This window comes from Hemitrygon akajei, chromosome 3, assembly GCF_048418815.1.
Source record: "Hemitrygon akajei chromosome 3, sHemAka1.3, whole genome shotgun sequence".
NCBI classification, from domain to species: domain Eukaryota; kingdom Metazoa; phylum Chordata; class Chondrichthyes; order Myliobatiformes; family Dasyatidae; genus Hemitrygon; species Hemitrygon akajei.
This window is the reverse complement of record NC_133126.1, coordinates 137,766,868-137,787,145: the sequence shown is the minus strand read 5'-3', so window position 1 is coordinate 137,787,145 and position 20,278 is coordinate 137,766,868. Positions and strand designations below refer to the sequence as shown.

The window sequence follows — 20,278 nt, the reverse complement described above, 5'->3', positions numbered from 1 at the left end:
TATAGGTTAACACTACTGAATGTAATGACTATGAATGTAATATACTGTTACTACTTTGTATTTTTTATTATGAATAAAGGCTATTTTTGATGTAAAAATAATCTGCTGATCACCTGCAGTAATTATAGTTTTGAGGACTATCTTTTTTTTTTACTGATTTATCCAGCTACATCTTATTAGATTTGCCCAGCATCTCTCTGGAAAGGACCAAATAACGTATATTGACTGGAAGCTTGCCTAAGTCATTAAAATAAGGCCAGAACTAGAAAATTTGGAACAGGCAGATGCAAAACATGCTGTACATATACTTGATCCAAACTCAAATCAATCCCACTGTTTTTTAAATGAGAAAGGGACTATATTATTAAAGGTTTACATCCATCTGAATCTCTTATGGATAGCTAATAATAACCATTGCCAAAGCATAAATACATTTGTCCAAAAGCATCTGAAAAAATGTGATCTTTCTGATTAACTGCATTTCCCCCATGTGCACTCCCAGCTGTTATTTTTCTATGTGTACAAAATGACAATATTTAATAAAATATTAGTTTTAATGGTAGTACTTTTGGCTGTTACAGGTTGTTTTTGCTCAGGATCATTTTGAAGACATTCTTGATTTCTGTCTTGTCCAATTTGAGCCAAATTCTGCTGATTACATCAGAGTGAGTATACCTTCAATGCGATTAAATGTGAACAGACAGTAAAATAGCTATGGAAAATGTATAATAGCCATGCAAGTCAAAATCATTTCAAATTGGTAAATACACCATGGTTTCATCAGAGGCAGTGAACAGCACTGAAATGTAGAAACTAACTCATCTCGACATGAAGGTTCCAGCTTTGACCATAAGATCATACGATATAGGAGCAGTTAGGCCGTTTGGCACATCAAGTCTTCTCTGCCGTTTCTTCATGGCTGATCTATTTACCCTCTCAGTTCCAATCTCCTGTCTTCTCCCTATATCCTTTCATACCCTGACCAGTCAAGAATCTATCAACTTCCTGCCTCCAATATACCAAATGACTTGTCTCCACAGCTTTCTGTGGCAATGTATTCCACAGGTTCACCACCCTCTGTCTAGAAAAATATCCTCATCTCTGTTATAAAGGGACATCCTTACACTCTGAGATGTGTCCTCTGGTTCTAGACTCTTCCACCATAGGAAACATCCTCTCTACATCCACTCTATTAAGGCCTTTCAAGATTTGATCAATTTCAATTATGTCACTCCTGATTTTTCTGAATTCCAGTATGAAGTCTCTTCATATGACAAGGCATTCAATCCTGGAATCATTTGTGTGAACCTCATTTCAACCCTCTCCAGTGTCAGCATATCCTTTCCAAGATAAGGGCCCAAAACTACTCAATACTCCAAATGAGGCCTCACCAGAGCTTTATAAAGCCTCAAAATTACATCCTTGCTTTTATATTTTAATCCTCTGGAAATGAATGCTCATATCGCATTTGCTTTCCTCATCACCAACTCAACGTGCAAATTAATCTTTCAGAAATCCTGCATAGGTCTCCCAAGTCCCTTTGCACCTCAGATTTCTGAATTTTCTCTCCATTTAGAAAATAGTCTACCCTTTATTTCTTCTACCAAACTGCATGACCATACACATCCCGGCACTGTATTCCAGTTGCTATTTCTTTGCCCACTCTCCTAACCTGTCTTAAGTTCTTCTGTAACTTCTAAACTTCTTCAAAACTATCCGCCCCTCCACCTAACTTCGTATCGTCTGCAAACGTTGCAATAAATCTATCAATTCCGTCATCCAAGTCTTTGACATACTATATAACGTAAAAAGAAGTGGTCTCAACTCAGACCTCTGTGGAACACCACTAGTAACGAGCAGTCAGTCAGAAAAGGCTCCCTTTATTCCCACTCTGTGTTTCCTGCCAATTAGCTACTCTTTATCCATGCTAGAATCTTTCCTGTAATACCATTGGCTCTTAACTTGTTAAGCAGTCTCGTGTGTGGCACCTTGTCAAAGGCCTGAAAACCGAAGTACACACCATCGACTGATTCTCCATTGTCAATCCTGCTAGTTATTTTGTCAAATAATTCCAGCAGATTTGTCAAGAAAAATTTTCCCTGAGGACACCACACTGACTACAGTCTATTTTATCATGTGTCTCCAAGTACCCCAAAACCACATCCTCAACGATTGACTCCAACATTTTCCCAACCACAGAGGTCAGACTAACTGTCCTAGAGTTTCCTTTCTTCTGTGTTCTTTCTTGAAGAGTGGAGTGATATTTACAATTTTCCAGTCTTCCAGAACTATTCCAGAAGCTAGTGATTCTTGAAAGATCATTACTAATGTCTTCACAATCACTTCAGCCACCTCTTTCAGAAGCTTGGGGTGTACACCATCTGGTCCAGTTGATTATCTACCATCAGACCTTTCAATTTCCCAAGAAAGTTCTCCAGAGTAATGGCAGTTTCACACATTTCTGACCTCTGACACTCTCGAACTTTCACCATACTCCTTGTGTCTTCCTCAGTGAAGATGGATGCAAAATACTTACTCAGTTCACCTGCCATTTCCTTCTCCACTATTACTCACTCTACAGCATCATTTTCCAGCAGTCTGATACCCATTCTAGCAGCACTTTTACACTTTGTGCATCTGAAGAAATTTACATCTTTTTCTTAATGACTTTTAGCTGCCTTCTATTGGTTTTTAAAAGCTTCCCAATCCTCTACGTTCCCACTAATTTTTGCTCTATTATTTGCCCTCTCTTTGGTTTTTATGTTAGTTTTGACTTCTCTTGTTAGCCATGGTTGTGTCATCTTGTCTTTAGTATATGTCTTCCTCTTTGGGATGTATATGTCCTGTGCCTTCCGAATTGCTTACAGAAATTCCAGCCATTGCTGCTCTGCTGTCATCCCTGCCAGTGTTCTTTTCCAATCAATTCTGGCCAACTGCTCTCTCATGCCTCTGTAAATTCCTTTACTTCAGTGAAATACTGATACATCAGAATTTTGCTTTGTATTGTATTCTATATCCAAGTTGCTGTTTGACTATCTTAGAGAAGTTGTGTGGGGAGTTAAAAGATTGTTTAAGCTGAGACTAATGGAGATGCACCTTCCTACCATGAGGAAGAAGAATGTTAAGAAGCTCCTTAGGCCAGCTTTCATCTACCAACACAGTAACTCATTGTTGGCCAATTCATGGTGGACCACCTGTCCTGATGTAGTTACTCTGTAAGCTAGGGAGCAGGAAGAAATTTATTCAATATATTTGCAAGGTATTACCCTAGCAATGTTTCATCTAAAGTATGCTAACATTTTCGACTTCAGTGGTCATTGTGGCAAGTTAAGAACACGATCCCATTGGAAAACTAATTGAGTTTGTAAATCTCTATCAGATTCACCACCAGACTTATGAATATATTGATAAATATGGCAAGTATGATCTTCTCCGGTCAACCAGGCACTTTGGAGGATTGGTGTGGTACCTTGTGAACAGAATGAGAATTGATGGTTTAATAATAGACATGATTCAAAGAAATCTGTAAGTACTATTTAAATTATTTGTTCATCAGAATTACAAAGTTTTCTGTAGCATGCTGCATTGTACAGAATTATTACATAAGGTTCCTTTTGGTTTCCTCTTTGCCTTGCCATTCACTGTATGAGTCCTGCTCTGCCTTGACTATCCAAAATGTATCAACTCACACTTAACTACATTGAAATCCATTTGCCTTTCTTCAGCCTTTCTCCCTAACTAATCAAGTTCTCTTTGCAATTCATTGTAACCTGCTTCTCTATCAACAAGGACCCTCGAATTAGAATAATCAACAAACTTGCGAATTGTGCTTTGTACATTCACATCCAAATAATTTACATAATGAATAACAGTGGTTCCAACATTCATACCTGGGGCTACATCCACACTACGCCGGATAAATCTGTAACCAAAGCTTTTTCTCTTCATTTTTACCCTCCGTCCACACTAAAACGGCGTTTTCGTCCCCCGAAACCGGAGCTTTTCAGAAATGCTTTCCAGGGTGGGTATTTTTGAAAACGCTGTTTGGGCAGATCAGTGTGGACGAGGTAACCAGAGACTTTTGAAAACGCTGTCTGATGGCAGCGCACTATTTCATTGTTTTCTTGAACGCAACCTAACAATTTCAGAACAGACATAGAGTTAGAAATGTACTCACCAAATTCTTTGACCCATAACTTACTGAATAAATAAGTATAATGTACTCACCTTGCTGTTTTCTGTCCTTGCTCGTGTGAAGGTGGTTTACCTATTTATGCAAATACTTCTCTGACAATAGATGTGTAACAGCCTAATGTAACATTGTATGGAAGTACAAGATAACACTGATGCAGACATGTTTTATACATTTAACAAGGTGCTTTATTAATGCAACAGAGTTATTCAACTTTTCAATGTTCGTTGTCAACTGGGTCAGTCTGTCTGTGAACTCCCTGTCGGTTGCCTCCGTACGCTCCAGTATTTTTTTTTAGTTTTAAGTTCTCCTGCGCGAGAGCCAACAGCTGTCCGTCGTCTTAAGTTTTTCTAGTCTGTAACTACACAAACGCGCACTTTTTACAGCGAGATTCAACACCAAACATGTCACTTTTTTTCGGTAGATGTGTCCTGCGCATGCACGGTAGGAGGAGATTCGCTGAAATCTCCATTTCAATGTGGATAGAGATATTTTCAAAAATGCATAGTGTGGATGCCTATCGTTTTTACGCAAAACCGGCTTTTTCAAAATTATCCGGTCTAGTGTGGATGTAGCCTGGGGCACCCACTAATCACAGGGCTTTAGCTGGAGAAACAACTTTAAACCATCAAACTCTGCTTCTTATCATCCAGCTGATTCTGAATCCATTTTGCTTGGCATGTCCTTGCCATCCTTCTTGTTACTCTCCAACTTTCTGGAACTTTGCCACTGACTAATGGCAAAGCAAACGTCTCTGGAAGGCCCTTCACGATTTCTTCCCTGGCCTCTCATAAGTCGATGAGGAGCTAACTTCAGTGACATGCGGTGTCATAGTGTAATTGAATCAGTAAGTGTATTTAAGGCTGTGGTTCACTTTTTAGTCTACAGAAGATTTCAGGGTTATGGCAAAGAAGTGCAGTAAAATCCGGTGATAAAATAGCCATGATCTATGAGGGTAGTGTTCCTGTGTCTGATTAACCCATGCCCAATTGTCTAGTACAGGCTGTGCACAAGCTTTTCTGCTGTCTGCTCATTATTGTGATTTCAGTAGCTTCCCTCTTTGCCTATGTGTACTACCACAGGACCTAGTTTTGCAAGTCAAGCTTGCAGCCTCCTCCTCTAGAAGCGGTGGCACCTTGTGACTGCAACTATTGAATGGGAATCATTCAATAGGCAGATCAAGAGTGAAATTGAACATCCCAATTTTCTCAAACTGAGGCCTTGGTTGATGGGGAGGAGAGAAGTCACCTTTCTATGGAACCAGGAGTGCCCTTTCAGGCACACCAACAATGCAAACAGAATAAAACACTGCATAATAATCATACAGGCCGTTGAAGTTTGAAGTTACAACAGGGTTCCATTCCTGAGAACAGTTTGCAAATCAAACTGTCCATAAATTGGCAATGAAGAAAAAGTGCGCAGGAGCGATCACAGAAACAGTAAGTGGCCGACAGCGGGCCTGTTACTCAGTGAGCAAGCGAGTCTACTTGGCACTTCCCCCCTCTGCTTGGCTTTAATATGGTGGCTCAGGGTGGGAGGAGAGAATGCAAGTGGAGGTGCCCATGTGGAAACAGGGCACCTCAAAGCAAATTCACCTCCATGCAGCTTGTCAGTCACCCAAACACTGGTTCAAACGTGAGTGTCCATCGGCTGGGCATTGGTACCCCAGAGAGGATCTGCAGTACAGAAAATGGGCCCACTGGCCCACACTGGACATTGACCACCTATTTTTATGCTAACCTGTAATCTATTCTCCCCACATGTGGGAAGAGATGTCAATACACACTATGGCAAGAATGCATCTTCAAGCATTCCAAGTCCGTTTTTTGTTTGTGAGGGATTTGGGGGTGGATGTGCCTGATCCGTTTTTGTTTGTTTTTTTTGCAGGCAGGTGGGATTTGGGGATTGATGATCATGCTGCCTGTCTTTTCTTTCTTTGTTTCTTTCCTGTTTCCATGTGGAAACAGGGCACTTCCTCTTTCATTTCTTTCATGGCTACCCAGAGAATTGAAGAATTTCAGATTGCATTCTTTGATAATAAATTAACCTTTGAACCTTTTGAATGCATTGTCCCGTAAGTTCAGTGAAGTTGCATATGCTCACTGTCTGGCAGTGCATCTTCAAATCCTATACTCTATCCTAGTGGTCGCCAACCCGTCGATCGCGATCGACTGGTTGATCTTTGAGATTTTCCCAGTAGATCCCGAAAAAATGAAAAATAAATACAGAAATACTGTTGAGAGATTGTTTCCGGGTTGCAGGGTTTTAGTTCCGTTATTTCTGCCCAGTGCGCATGCGTGTAGCTCCCCCGCACTACACAGTGTACTTCAGTGGTCCCCAACCACTGGGCCACGCGGAAACAATATGAGTCAGCTGCTCCGTTCCTCACTCCCTTCAGCCCACTGTTGAACTTGAACCCATGCGAGGTCATCAGTCGCCTAAACACAGTGATACCCTCGCGCCAGTGTTCACCTCTCGTGGCCGGCGAGAAGCACTGATGCTACTGGCCTGGAGCGTGGCCAGCGAGAAGCGCCAATGCTACTGGCCGGGAGCGCGGACGATGGGCGCGGCCTCTGAACCTTTTTAGCACACCGAATGTTTGTGGGGAACCTGGTGCTAAAATACTCGCAGACAACCTAATTCGGGCTCAAGGTTTCGTAAGTAGCAGAGCAGCTACCTCGCTGCGATCTACTGAAACAAACTTTTGTCGGCCGATAGATCCTACAAGAGGGGGCAGGCGCGGCCTGTTGCACTCCTCGCTCGGTCGTTCGCTCTCTCCGGCTCTGACCCTGTCCTCTCACCCCACCCACGACCAGCCGCAGCTGGCCAGGGCGTCTGGCGACGGGCCGGCAGGAGGCTGGAGTTCGTGCCGGGAGGATGTCTAATGAGGCAATGAAGCCCTGAAAACTGCTTTGGTACCCTGAGTTCAAGAACCCGGCACTTAAAGACGAACCTGTTGAGTTTTTTCAGTGGAAAAAACGTGAGCAGCGCAGGACAGCAGCTAAGTGCCGAGAGCCGTGAAAACTAAATTGCAGAATAGACTGGACATAAGGAACCTGGTTCGAGAATTGCTGTATTCCGGTCGTGGTTTAACACCCCCCCGCTGGCCGGTCCGCAAGAATATTGTCAATATTAAACTGGTCCGTAGTGCAAAAAAGGGTGGGTATCCCTGGTGTTTATGCATTATTTCTACTTCCGGGTTACGGGGTTTTACTTCCGGTCTTTTCTGCCCCATTGCACATGCGTTCGATCTGGGGTCGATCTTGCCTTTCACTAAGGCCGAGGTAGGGGATCTTAGGCTTAAAAAGGTTGGTGACCACTGCTCTATCCTCTGCCGTGCATCTTGATCAGTACTCTTCATCCTGTTAAGGACCTCTTGCAATGATTACACAAAGCACATTGGACTTTATATCAATCAACCAGCAAATCATCAACATGCCTATAAATAATTACGGCAATTTAAATACGCAGAAGATGGGGGGAACATGAAAGATGCGGCCCTTCCTGCTGTTAAGGCTTTAGACAAAATGTGTGATAGTGGACTTGTTTGGACTGGCTAGTGTCAGATCAATACCGCACACTGATCAATGTCATAGACTGCCAATTCAACAGATGTTTGCATAAAATTGAGCTGGCTAATTTTTGCAAACATCTGCGATGAACGGAAGTGTTCAAACTGTATGCAAATGAGCCATAGATTTGAGTTGTTGACTGATGGAACAATTTGTAGTTTTCTTCTGAGCTGCAAAATTATCACCTTTTATCCATTCCAAAGCACTATAATAATTTAGGCATTTACTTTAAAGTGACTCCAGCATCAGGTGGGAGAAACATTTCAAGTGGAATTTGTATAATTATTTGGGCAAATATGAAAGACAATATGTATTGTCCTGGAATTTTCAGTAGCAGCAAACTAACTGTGCTCACCACACCCTTTGCTCACAGTTACTCAAACCGAGATTCCGTGAGCTTTTATGCAGCTACATATGTCAATAACATGGTGACCCCCCCCCCCCACAGGCAACAGTACCACTTAATCCAGTGACTGTGAAATCCAGGAATGACATTAGAATATTCAATTTAAAATTATAAAAGAAATTTTAAAAAAAACAAAAAAAGTTTGAGAAAGTACATCCAAACTAAATTTCCAGCATTTTTAATAAACAAAAACTGATGGATTGTGATCCAATTTTTGTAAATTTTCAGAGATGGGAAGTTTGTCATTGAGACTTAACCTTATTAAAATTAAAATGTACTTGTATGAGCAAATTACTTCTACAGTGCACAGTGCAGATTCACACCTTCATGTTTTAAGTTCAAAGTTCAAACCACAGTTAGTATCAAAGTATATATAAATTATACAACCTTCAGATTCATCTCCTTTCAGGCAGCCACAAAACAAGAAACCAATTTAAAAAAAATGACTAACATGCAATCCGCAAAGAGAGGAAAATAAACAAATCATGTAAACAGTAAAGCAAGCATCGGCATTCAGAATGAAATTGAGTCCATAAACCCGGAGCCGGGAGCAGCTGCAGTAGGCCCAGAGCCTCAGTCTCAGTTCATCACACAGCAGGGCAAATCACCACAAAGCTCGCAGACACTAAGCCCAGAGCATGACACAGCCTCAGCCTCAGTGCTGAGGATTGTGGAGTGAAACATTGCAGAGCAGAACTGGTCCCGACACACTGTCTTTTCAGAGCACCTGGGCTCACGTTTAAATCGACCAAGCACTGGGTTGTCCCCCGCACTCAGCCCCAGGCCCCCCGTCCCCCGTTCCATGTTCCAGCCGTACTCAAAAGTTTCTAAATCGGCCTGGCACTTAGATGTACCCAACCTTGCTGCAGCCACCCAAATGTGCCTTTACCGTGCTTCGACTCCATCTCGTACCCACATGCCTTGACCCTCAGATTGGCCTCCCCTTCGTTCGTCTCTTCATTGTTTGCGGTGATAATTTTCCACAATTTTATACATAAAAATAGTTATTAATAGAGTATTGAGTCATATTTCTAGCTATAAAAACCACCAGTAAGCTGTCGCCCACCTTCAGTAGTGCCATCTTAAACTGGAGGAGTTGATGCCAACTCTTGTCTGGTGGATCAATTCAGTGAGGTTTGCAGAGTTGTAGGACAATTAATACTGTCCATTAATAATTAGCGGTAGAGTGGGAAATTAGCAAATGATTTGGAATAAAATTATTAATTGGAATTTTAAAGTTTGGGTCTATAGCCATTTTAAGTATGAATTCTCAATTCCTCACTTGCAGGCGCCAGTCAGTTTGGACTGGTTACAACATCTCTTCCGCAATCTCCATCAGCACAGATGCACTACAAGGGTGCCTAGCCCCCTGCTTTACTCACTTTATATTTATGACTGTGTGGCTAAGGACATTTCCAGTGCTATTTTTAAGTTTGCTGACCACTCTATTGTTAGTGTCCTGGTTTTTCGTGCCTCACAAATGACCAAGAGACGCAGAAGATTCTTCAAGAAGGGTTAAACTTTAATTTGCAAATCAAAGCTGAGACAGTCATTGAGCTAGTCGCTGATTGCCCACCAATCCCCGGACACAGCATTTTTTATAGCAATCTCCTGGTCCAGTTGCTATAGTTGCATATCACATCTACTATCTTGTCCCTATTGTTTCTACCCATTGACTTAATCATGTTCTAATCTACATCTCTTTAGCTGCCTCTCATTAACATACTATTGTCTTCTACATTCTTAAGATATATGCATAGCAAATAGCAAGCTCTCTCATTAACACACCATTGTCATCTTAAGACTTCAGTCTCCTACCAAATTGGGTACATGCATAGCAAATAGGAAACTTCAAAGCTGACTCCAAAGCTGACTACATCTCTTAGCTACCTCTCATTAACATATACACCATTGTCTTCTACATTCCTAGCATTTCACATAGTTTTGGTTACACAGGCCGCTGAGCCAAAAACCTGTCCCTTTGTACCTGAGACAGGGAAAAAGACTCAGCAGCCCTTACAATCTACTCCCACACTGTCGTTTTGTTCTTGTTCATCCTGCAGGTGTTGTAGGCTGTAACGATACATTTTCAGTGTTTTTTTCTCCACTAAGCTTGCTTCAGTAATTGCCACGAGCATTGGAAATTGTTTGGTTGCAGCACGCACTACAAGAGATTTGAGACAAGGAAGAAAACAGCACAGCACAAACGCACAGCTCAACAATATAATACTGACAGTTATTGCTGTTTTAGTCAGCCATGCTCCCCACCCTCCGAGTCTACTTTCTATCCAATCAAAGAACTGATGTCCGAACCCTGCATTCTGTTTGACCTCCGTCCGCAGATTCTTTAATTTATTCATTGCTCTGGTGAAAGACCCTTCTGGGCTAGTATTGTTCGGTATGAAAGTGCAGCATTGTTCTCCAAACATTACACACACACACCCTTTTTCTGCCAAAAGCCAATCCAGTACCTGTTTTGCCACGCCATCCTGCTAGTTGCATCCAGCTGTTGCCCTAAGGCCTCCAGTGCATCTTCGGTGTAGTTGATGAATCTCTGTTGATTATAGTATATATAGTTTATCCATTCAACATTTTTGCTTACCCCTATCACAGGTATGATAGCTTCCCAGTGAGCATCTCATGCGGTGTCAAGCATGTTATTCGATTAGTTTGCATGCGGTAACTCATCAATGCTAACGGTAAAGCATCGACCCAATTAAGTTTAGTGTCTGCACAAATTTTGTTTAGTTTGGCTTTCAGGGTTCCATTAATTCTCTCTACCATGCCCTGCGACTGAGGGTGGTATACACATCCAAATCTTTGCTTTATCCTCAGCACTTGTAGTACCAGTTTGACCACTTTCTGGATAAAAGCTGAACCATTGTCTGAGCTAACTTCTGTAGGTATTCCAAACCTTGGGATCACTTCGTTTGTCAGGAATTTTACCACTGTCTTTATCATGTCTACGTAATCGATCACTAAATGTTTAAATGGTCCTTCAGGTACAGGAATGTGACCTATTGGGGTTGTAATTCCCTTCCGAACATTATTCTGTGTGCATACCGCGCACTGTGACAAAACAAAGTCCACTGAAGCCTGTAAATAAGGTGACCAAAAACCATCCTTCTTTATTTTCCTTATCACTTCCCCCCTTGCACAATGGTCCATCCCATGCGCTTCTGAGATCAGAATCGTCAGTAGAGGGGTGGGTGCTACCAACAAACCGTCTTCCGTGCTCCACAAGCCTTCCGGGTTCTGCTTGGCCCCCCTTTTTCTCCACATTGTCTGTTCTGCCAAAGTTGCCTTACCTTGTATTTCAGTTAGGTCCTCTACGTCAGGTTCTGGAGTTAGGCTTACCTGGGGGGCAATGACAGCTGACGTACATCCAGACGCTTTTCTAGCTGCCTCGTCCGCAGCTTGATTTCCCTTTGTTATTATATCATTTCCCTTTTTGTGTGCCTGGCATTTTACTATAGCCAATGCTTTAGGTTTCATTTTGGCTTTTATTAAGTTTAGAATTTGCTGACAATGTTGTATGGGATCTCCATTACCTTTTTTAAAACCTCTCTGCTTCCACACTGCCCCGAACAAATGGCATACTCCGTGAGCATATGCCGAATCAGTATAGATGTCTACTTTCTCACCTTCCATCAATTTCACACGCAGCTGTCAGGGCTTTGATTTCTGCTAGTTGGGCGGAACACGGTTGGGGACAGGACTCCATCCTAATAATCTTATAGCTCGACTGATCCTGCTGCACCACTGAGAATCCTGCGTGATTTCCATCATAATCCCTATAACAAGAGCCATCTACGAACAGAACCTTTTTATCTATATCCTCTAGTGGTTCTGACCGTAAATCTGCTCTCAATTTGGCAAATGCCATCGTCTTCCCTACACAATCATGGGGTTCTCCTTCATAGTCTAAAGGGACAAAATCGGCTATATTACTGGTAGTGCATCTCTGTATAGTTATGTCAGGAAATGTCAATAGCATCTGATACGCTGCTGTCCTGGCTGGCGTCAGCACAAATTTCCCTCTTTCCAGCACTTCTGCTACTTTGTGGTGTGTGTACAGAGTTACAGGATAGCCCAGGGTTACCGATGATGCCTTTTCATATGCATAGTACAGCGCCGCCAATCCCTGATAACAGGGTGGATACCCCTGAGCCACCTCATCTAGTCTCGTACTGTAGTATGCTATCGGCTGCTTTGCTTTTCCTGTGCCTGTCTCTTGTGTTAGAATCGCTGTGACATAACCCTCCTGTCGATTGGATACATACAAATAAAAAACCTTCTTGTAGTCAGGCAAAGCTAATGCTGGTGCTGACTGCAATTCCTGCTTAATAGTATTGAAAGCTATTTCCGCCTCTCCATTCCACTGTAAGCCGTTCTTCAAATTTGTATGTCCTGCTTCTTTCATTATCTTTCTCAAAGGTGCCACAATCTCAGCATATTCTCCTATCCAATCTGAGCTGTACCCTGCCATTCCCAAAAACGTCATCATCTGCCCTACAGTCTGGGGTTTTGGGGCCTTAGTTATTGCCTCAATCTGATCTGGTGCTATCGCCTTTACTCCCTTGGATATTACCCTGCCTAAGTATTCCATTTGCTGCGTGCAAAATTGCAGTTTCTTTTTGGATACTTTATGTCCTCCACGCGCTAGCTTCTCTAACATTAGAGTTATAGTGTCCTGCTCACACTGTTCCTTATTGTGGGAGCAAATCAACAGGTCATCCACATGCTGTAACAATGTACTTTCCAATGGTATGCCCTCTAGGTCTGCCTTCAACACCTGATTAAAAATGTGTGGTGAATGTTTAAATCCTTGTGGCATTCTGGTATAGGTATACTGAGCACCTCTGTAAGTAAATGCAAACAGATACTGACACTGGTCGGCCAGAGGAATGCTGAAGAAAGCCGAACACAAATCAATCACTGAAAAGTAACTTGCTTCTGGTGGAACATTAGTCAAAAGCATGTGTGGGTTGGGGACTACCGCTGGCCAGTCCTCTACCACATCGTTTACCGCTCGCAAATCATGCACCAATCTCCACTTAGATTTATCTGCTTTTAAGACCGGCAACAACGGGGTATTGCATGGACTGTTTGTTCTTTTAAGCACTCCTATTTCAAGCAACCCCTGCACTGTCGATGCTATTCCCTCTTCTGCTTCTGGTCTTAGTGGGTATTGTGGTCTCCTGGGTGGAATTGCTCCTTTTCTCAGACTAGCTGTTTTTATTTTCCCTACGTCCGTGTCATGCTGTGACCACAGAATAGACAGCAACTCATCTAACCTTTTATCTTTCTGCTGGCCTCTTTCCTTTCCCAGCACGGGCATGTGTGGTTGGGGAGTTATTTCGACCTCTCTCACTGTCCCTACCATATCTACACTTACCATTATTTTAATACAATTGTTGTCTTCTGATATCCACACCTCTGGCATGATTTTCCTCCACGCTGTTACGGTTTCAGCACTCTTAACCAAAGGTCCTAAGTCTTTAGACTGATATCCCTTATTTACCAACAACGTTACGTGGGGCGCAGCCTCCGGTATCCTGTACCATTTTTCTAAAAAGGTGTTCCACTTTACTTGTAAAGCTGCCCCTTGCTTTCCAATTATCACAGCCTCCCCTTCCAGGTGCTGCTGGGTACATGCCTCCAGGTGCCATCTCTCCTCTAACTCCCTATTCTGAGTCTCGTCAAAAATCACTGTACAGTGTAGCTCAGATTTGGGCATTACAGCCCTGGGTAATATAGCCTGCATGCCCTTTTTCCATTTTTCCCAGGTTTCCTGAATCTGATCTGCGATGTCTCCTATCCAAAAGACATTAGCCTTCTTGTCTTCTCGCACTATCAATTGAGCCCCTGCTCTTTTCACACTCAGCCCATTTCTGGTGCATTCTAATTTTAATTCCAGTTTCAACAAGGCATCTCTGCCTAACAAATTAATCGGAGTTCCTTTAAATACTAGCACCGGCAAAACAATTTCTTTATTTCCCATTCTCAACCGCACTGGAGCCATGCACTGTGTCAACTGTTTTCCCTGAGAACCCTACCGTCTTAATAAACTTTCCTGACATGGGAAGGTGAAGGGCATACTGTGGCTGTACGCAAGTGTACGTGGCTCCAGTATCTATCATCATTGGTGTCAGTTGCCCTTCTAACATAACCTGAACAATGGGTTCCTCACCTGCCTCCCTTGTTATCATTGGGTAATGTCCCTTCCCACTCAAGTTCTCGGGGCACCCCTAATACCTTGCATAGGGGTTCACAGGTTCGCTTGGGCCTGTGGGGGCTGGTCCTTGGCTAAACTTCGGTTCCCTTCTTATCGGTTCCTGCTGGTGTGCGACAGGTCATAGTATAAACGGACAATCTCCTCATGTGACCTGGCTGATTACATTCCCAGCACAATCTCTCTACCTCTCTTTCCCACTGTCTTCTCACTGGTCTCCTTTGCCCATAGCTCCTCTGTCCCCCTCCTTGGGACTTCCAGTCCTGTCTGGGCTGTTTGAATTTAGTCTGTTCCTGATAGAGCATTTGTAGGAATGCTCCCTCAAAGTTAATTATTGGCATGGGGTTTTCCAGCCCTTGTCTTACAATATGATCGGTCCCTCCATATAGCAGTGCTTTGTCCAGCTCGATGGCTGTACTCGAACCGGTGGTTGTTGGCAGCATCTTTTTGTTTTTCTCTTTTTCCTTTTTAAGTTCTTCGAGCTGCATTTGTATTAACTTTCTTTGCACCTCTTCCTGCTGCTCAGCCAACCTTTGTTGTCTTTCCGGTATTTCTCAACCGCATGGACTACGTGGTCTCTAAATTCTTGTGGGGTCTTTGACGTTAGCCCAACCACCTCCTCCAGTTTGGGTTTTACTTGTGGTGGCATTGCATCCAAAATGCTATGTCGGAACAGTGAGGTCATAAATAAGCTATTCTCCACCTCTTGCTCAGTCTCCAGTCTCCACCTTTTCAACTGGTTTTCTACGTGGGCTGCTGGGTTTTCAGTGTCTCCCAGTGGATCCCCTTTTAAGGCTTTGGGGTCCACTTTGGGTGGATAAAGCTTTCTGAGGGCCTGCCATACCCTCTGCCTCACTCTGTCAAACCCATCTCCGTCAGTTCTTGGGTCGTTCGAGTTTACTATGCCAGCCATTTCCATTAGTTCGTTAAATTTGGAGGTTCCCATCAACCTTATCAACAGTGCCTTCAAATCTCCCATAGCCAATAATCGTCCTGCTGTTTCTTCTTCAAAGGCTCTAATCCATTTCCCTGCTCCTTCATGTAAATTGGGCAGAGTGTTTTTCAGCCCTTCTAGGTCCTGGGATCCCCAAGGGATATACTGCACTTGTCCTGATCCTTTAACTAACAACGGCATCATTCTTCCTCCTCCTTCCCACCTGCCCTGGCTTTCCTCCTTGCCTGACTCCCCATCTGTCTCAGAGTATGTCTTTACTACCTCCCACACAAATGTCTCCGGGGTCCTGCTCTTCCCTCGGTCTCCCTGTGGAGTCCTTCCTTTCTGTCTTGATTCAATACTTGGTTGGCCCCTAGAGTATTTTTCGCATCTCTCCTGGCAATCCCCTTTCAGTAACTTATCTGGCTCTCTCTCTACTTCCGCAAGTCGCTCCCCTACTGCCTCCTTCTGTCCTTCTAGGCTTCTGCCTCCTACCTCTTCCCCACAAATTCTCACATCCTCTCTCTCTCCCCACTTAACTCTTGCTCCTCCAATGAGTCACCTTCTCTTTCTTTCTGTCCGTGTCTGTACACCTGTGGCAGGGACTCCTCATGACCCTTACTCGTGCTTGATTCCCTTCTCTCCTGTTTTCTCCAAGACTCTCATCTTTTTCCCACCTCTTCTTGAATGCCTCATCTCTTCCTGCCCTGATGACCCACTTTCTTCTCTAGTCTGTTTATTTCTATGGTATAACCGATACTCCTCATACTCATTTACCTCTCTCAAGTATTTCAACCGTTCAATCCCTTCTTCCATTTCTCTCTGTACCTGTTCTATCTTTATCCTTTCTGCCTGTATCTCCTTCCATATCGCCGCTTTTTCCTTCTCGTATTGTTTTTTTCCTCCTCATTATCCCAAACTTGGACTTCTCCCTGCATGTGTACTGTTCCCATCAGCAGGGGGCACTGCTTAGGGGTTCCTTCCTCATTATAGGGAGGGGGTTTTTCTGTTTCTTTCGCATCCGGGTACGGAGCCGAAGCCAGCTTCTCACCGTACCCTCCTCTCTCTCTTTAACAGGCTGTTTCTCCAGCACCTTAGTGTCTTCCTCGCTTGTAATCAATATTCTACCTGTCCTCCTCAGCCTTTCTCCCTCCGTTCTGAAGAGTTTTAGCACTTCCATTTCTCGTTCTCTTTTTTGCTCTCTTAGATTTATCTTTTGATTTGTAATTTTTAATTAGTCCTTCCATTTCTTCGCACAAACTTACATCGAACGTTCCTTCTCTTGGCCACTTTGTGACCAGGTTTTTGGTTCTTTTTTTCCATTTTTCTGAAGTTTTTGTAATCTCATTTTGAATTAATGGGAACTTTTTGCTCAGAATCTCTACTGCTATTCCTTTACCTGTCATGTTATTCTCTCTTTTAAGGTATTTCAGAGATTCACAGTTTGTTTATTGGATATTATTTACTCTAATTCTACACCTAGTCCTAGTCTAACACCATGTGGACTTTTTCTTAACTAAACTTACTCTAATTCTATGCCTAGTCTAACACCTCGCCCGTTCAGACCCTTATCTCTTAAGGCGGTATCCACAAGGATTTTCTACTCTAATTCTATTCTACTTTCCCTGCCCGTTCAGCCCTTCGTTTCATACGAAGCGGTACCCACAGGGATTTACCAACACCACGTGGACTTTTCCTTAACATCTTATTAACTTATTTGTACTTACCCTCACTGCAGTGTTCTTGAGCAATCCTCTGAGCCTCCTCTGTTAACCCCCAATTCTGCCAGATTCTTTGGACCGGAGAGACCCTTTGGCAGTGGTTCCACACTTCTGAGTCTCCAAGACCTCCCCAAAGCCAACAGAATTCTTAGTCCAAATTGTCGCAAAAAGCGCTTTCCTTTTGTTTGGGTGCACCCTTAATTCTGTTAGCTTTGTGGGGGTCCCTAGAGGACTGGGAAGCGTTCCCAATCTGCCGTTTCCTTTCCGCGGGTCTCTGTCCGGTCCTGCCGCGGTCGCCAATTTTGTCGTGGTTTTTCGTGCCTCACAAATGACCAAGAGACGCAGAAGATTCTTCAAGAAGGGTTAAACTTTAATTTGCAAATCAAAGCTGAGACAGTCATTGAGCTAGTCGCTGATTGCCCACCAATCCCCGGACACAGCATTTTTTATAGCAATCTCCTGGTCCAGTTGCTATAGTTGCATATCACACGTACTATCTTGTCCCTATTGTTTCTACCCATTGACTTAATCATGTTCTAATCTACATCTCTTTAGCTGCCTCTCATTAACATACTATTGTCTTCTACATTCTTAAGATATATGCATAGCAAATAGCAAACTCTCTCATTAACACACCATTGTCATCTTAAGACTTCAGTCTCCTACCAGATTGGGTACATGCATAGCAAATAGGAAACTTCAAAGCTGACTACATCTCTTAGCTACCTCTCATTAACATATACACCATTGTCTTCTACATTCCTAGCATTTCACATAGTTTTGATTACACAGCAAATACAAGTTTTATACTCCATAATATTTTATACTTCAATATTAGTCATATTAAAGGGGGATCTGTCTTGGGTCCAGCATGCAAGTGTATTTATGAAGAAAGCATGGCAGTGCCTCTGCTTCCTTAAAAGTTGACAAATTTCTATAGATGTGTGGTGAAGAGTATATTGACTGGTTACATCAGCGCCTATTATGGAAACACCACTCCCCATGAATGGAAAATCCTACTAAAAAGTGGTGAATATAGTCCAGTATATGACGGGTAAAGCCCTCCCCACCACTGAGCACATCAACAAGGAGCACTGTTGCAGGAAAGCAGCATCCATCATCAAGGACCCCACCACCCTGGTCATGATCATTTCCCGTTGTTGCCATCAGGAAGAAGGTACAAGAGCTTCAGGACTCACAGCACCAGGTTCAGGAACAGTTAATACCCGTCAACTATCAGGCTCTTAAAACACTGGAGATAACGTCACTTGCCACATCACTGAACTGTTCGCACAACTTATGGACTCACTTTCAAAGGAGTCCTCATCTCTTATTTATTGCTTATATATTTATTATTACAGTATTTTTCTTTTTCTTTTGTATTTGCACAGTTTGTTGTCTTTTGCACATTGGTTGTCTGTCCTGTTGCATGTGGTCTTTCATTGATTCTATTGTTACTTAGATTTTCTGAGTATGTCTGCAAGAAAATGAATCTTAAGTTTGTGTATGATGGCATATACGTATGTTGATAACAAATTTACTTTTAACTTTATACAGATAGTTAAATATCTGCTAAATTTAATAAACTGGTTTCCTTTATTGTAATTGTCAGAAACGAGCCACGCTCCCGAATAATGGCTTCAAGACAACTTCAAGGAAACAAAGTTTATTAACAGTTCTGCAGGGCTGGGTGCCTTCAGTGTCCCTCTTCGTTGCAGTGAAAACATCTTAAAGCCTTCCTTAGCCCTCCTCCTTGCTCCTGGCTACTACCTCGATCCAACCATGGTCCCCGTCTCTCTCTACTATCTGCGGTTACTTGTCGCACTGTCTGGACCATTATCCTTGCCGTCTTCTGCTTCTCTTCATCCCTTCTTACAAGCACTTTCTGTGCCTCCCTAAATAGTTCACTTAAGGGTTTAGTATTCCAATCTTCTAGTTTTTCCAGTTTTTTTTCTTATATCTGGCCATGCTTTCGATACAAATTCAACACGAATCAGCTGTTGGCCAACCTCCGTTTCAGGGTCTATTCCTGCGTATTGTTGCATATTCCTCCGGATTTTATCTAGGAAGTCGGACGGAGTCTCCTCGGGGTTCTGGTGACTTCCAAAGGCCTTAGTGAAGTTGTATCCCTTTGTCACAGCCTGTCGTATCCCTTTTATCATGTATTCGCGTACATATCGCATATTCCTCCTTCCGTCCTCCGATTGCTTATCCCATTGTGGGTCTACTAATGGGAATTTTTGTTCACCTGGTCCATCCTGGGGCTTCTCCCTTTCCCAGACTGCTATTGCAGCTTGTCTTCTCATTTGCCTTTCTTGTGCGGAGAATAGGGTCCCCATTATTGAGTACATTTCATCCCAGGTGTAGGTATTTGGTCCCAGGAATTGGTCCAATTGTTCCGCAAGGCCCAAAGGATCTTCTAACAGATTTTTCATCTCTTTCTTAAAGGTCCGAACCTCTGTGCTCGTCAGGGGAACATTTACGTAACCTGTTCCCCCTTCTGCCCCTCCCATTGGGACTTCTCGGAGGGGACACATTTTTGTTTCTTCGTCCTCTTTCTTCATCTCTTGGTTTTCTTTCCTTTTCCTCTCCGCCCTAGTCTCTCTTTTGTTTTCTTGGTCAGATTTTTGCCCTACCTCCTCTATTTCGTCATCACCTTGCTCGGTGCCGACTCTCCTCCCTACTGCCGCCATATTATCTTCTCCCTCTGCTCCCATAACGGGTGCCGCTGGAGGCGCCGGAGGTATGCATGGAGGCGGTAAATTATCCAATACCTCCCACTTATTTCTTCTTTTATCTCCCTCTGCTCTGGTTTCCATCTTAAAGCTTTTCGTGGTCGCTCGGGGGCTGGGCATCCAGCAAAAAGCATAATCGATTTCTTCTTGTTTTACGTTAGGTTTTGAGTTTACATATATATTTAGAGCCTGTTCGACCCAATCTTCATTGGATCCAAGTCTCGGCCACCAAACGGCTGTCCCTTGGATTGGTTGGTGGGACCACAATTCACAGTACTGTATCATCCTTTCCTTTGATTTTCCCTTTAACCTCCCACTTCCCCAATCGTCAAACATGCGACCTAAGGGACTATCAGGAGGGACCCTGGGGTATTTTTCAGCACTTTCTGTAGGTGTTCCCTTTTGTTTTCTCCCCTTTGATCCTGCTCCCCCCATTTTCGAGGACTTGCCCGGTTCCAATCCACCCGTACTTAGACAACCTTT

The 20,278-nt window shown here is 43.1% G+C and overlaps 1 protein-coding gene across 1 annotated transcript in view; it reads left to right on the top strand.

The window, feature by feature from the left end:
- The window catches only part of mrps22 (mitochondrial ribosomal protein S22), a 53,842-nt gene that overhangs the window by 29,396 nt on the left and 4,168 nt on the right, over positions 1-20,278 (top strand). The window contains exons 5-6 of the mRNA XM_073040916.1: positions 582-665; positions 3,380-3,525. Of these exons, the coding sequence (XP_072897017.1) occupies positions 582-665; positions 3,380-3,525 (230 nt within the window). The remainder of the gene's footprint in view (positions 1-581; positions 666-3,379; positions 3,526-20,278) is intronic.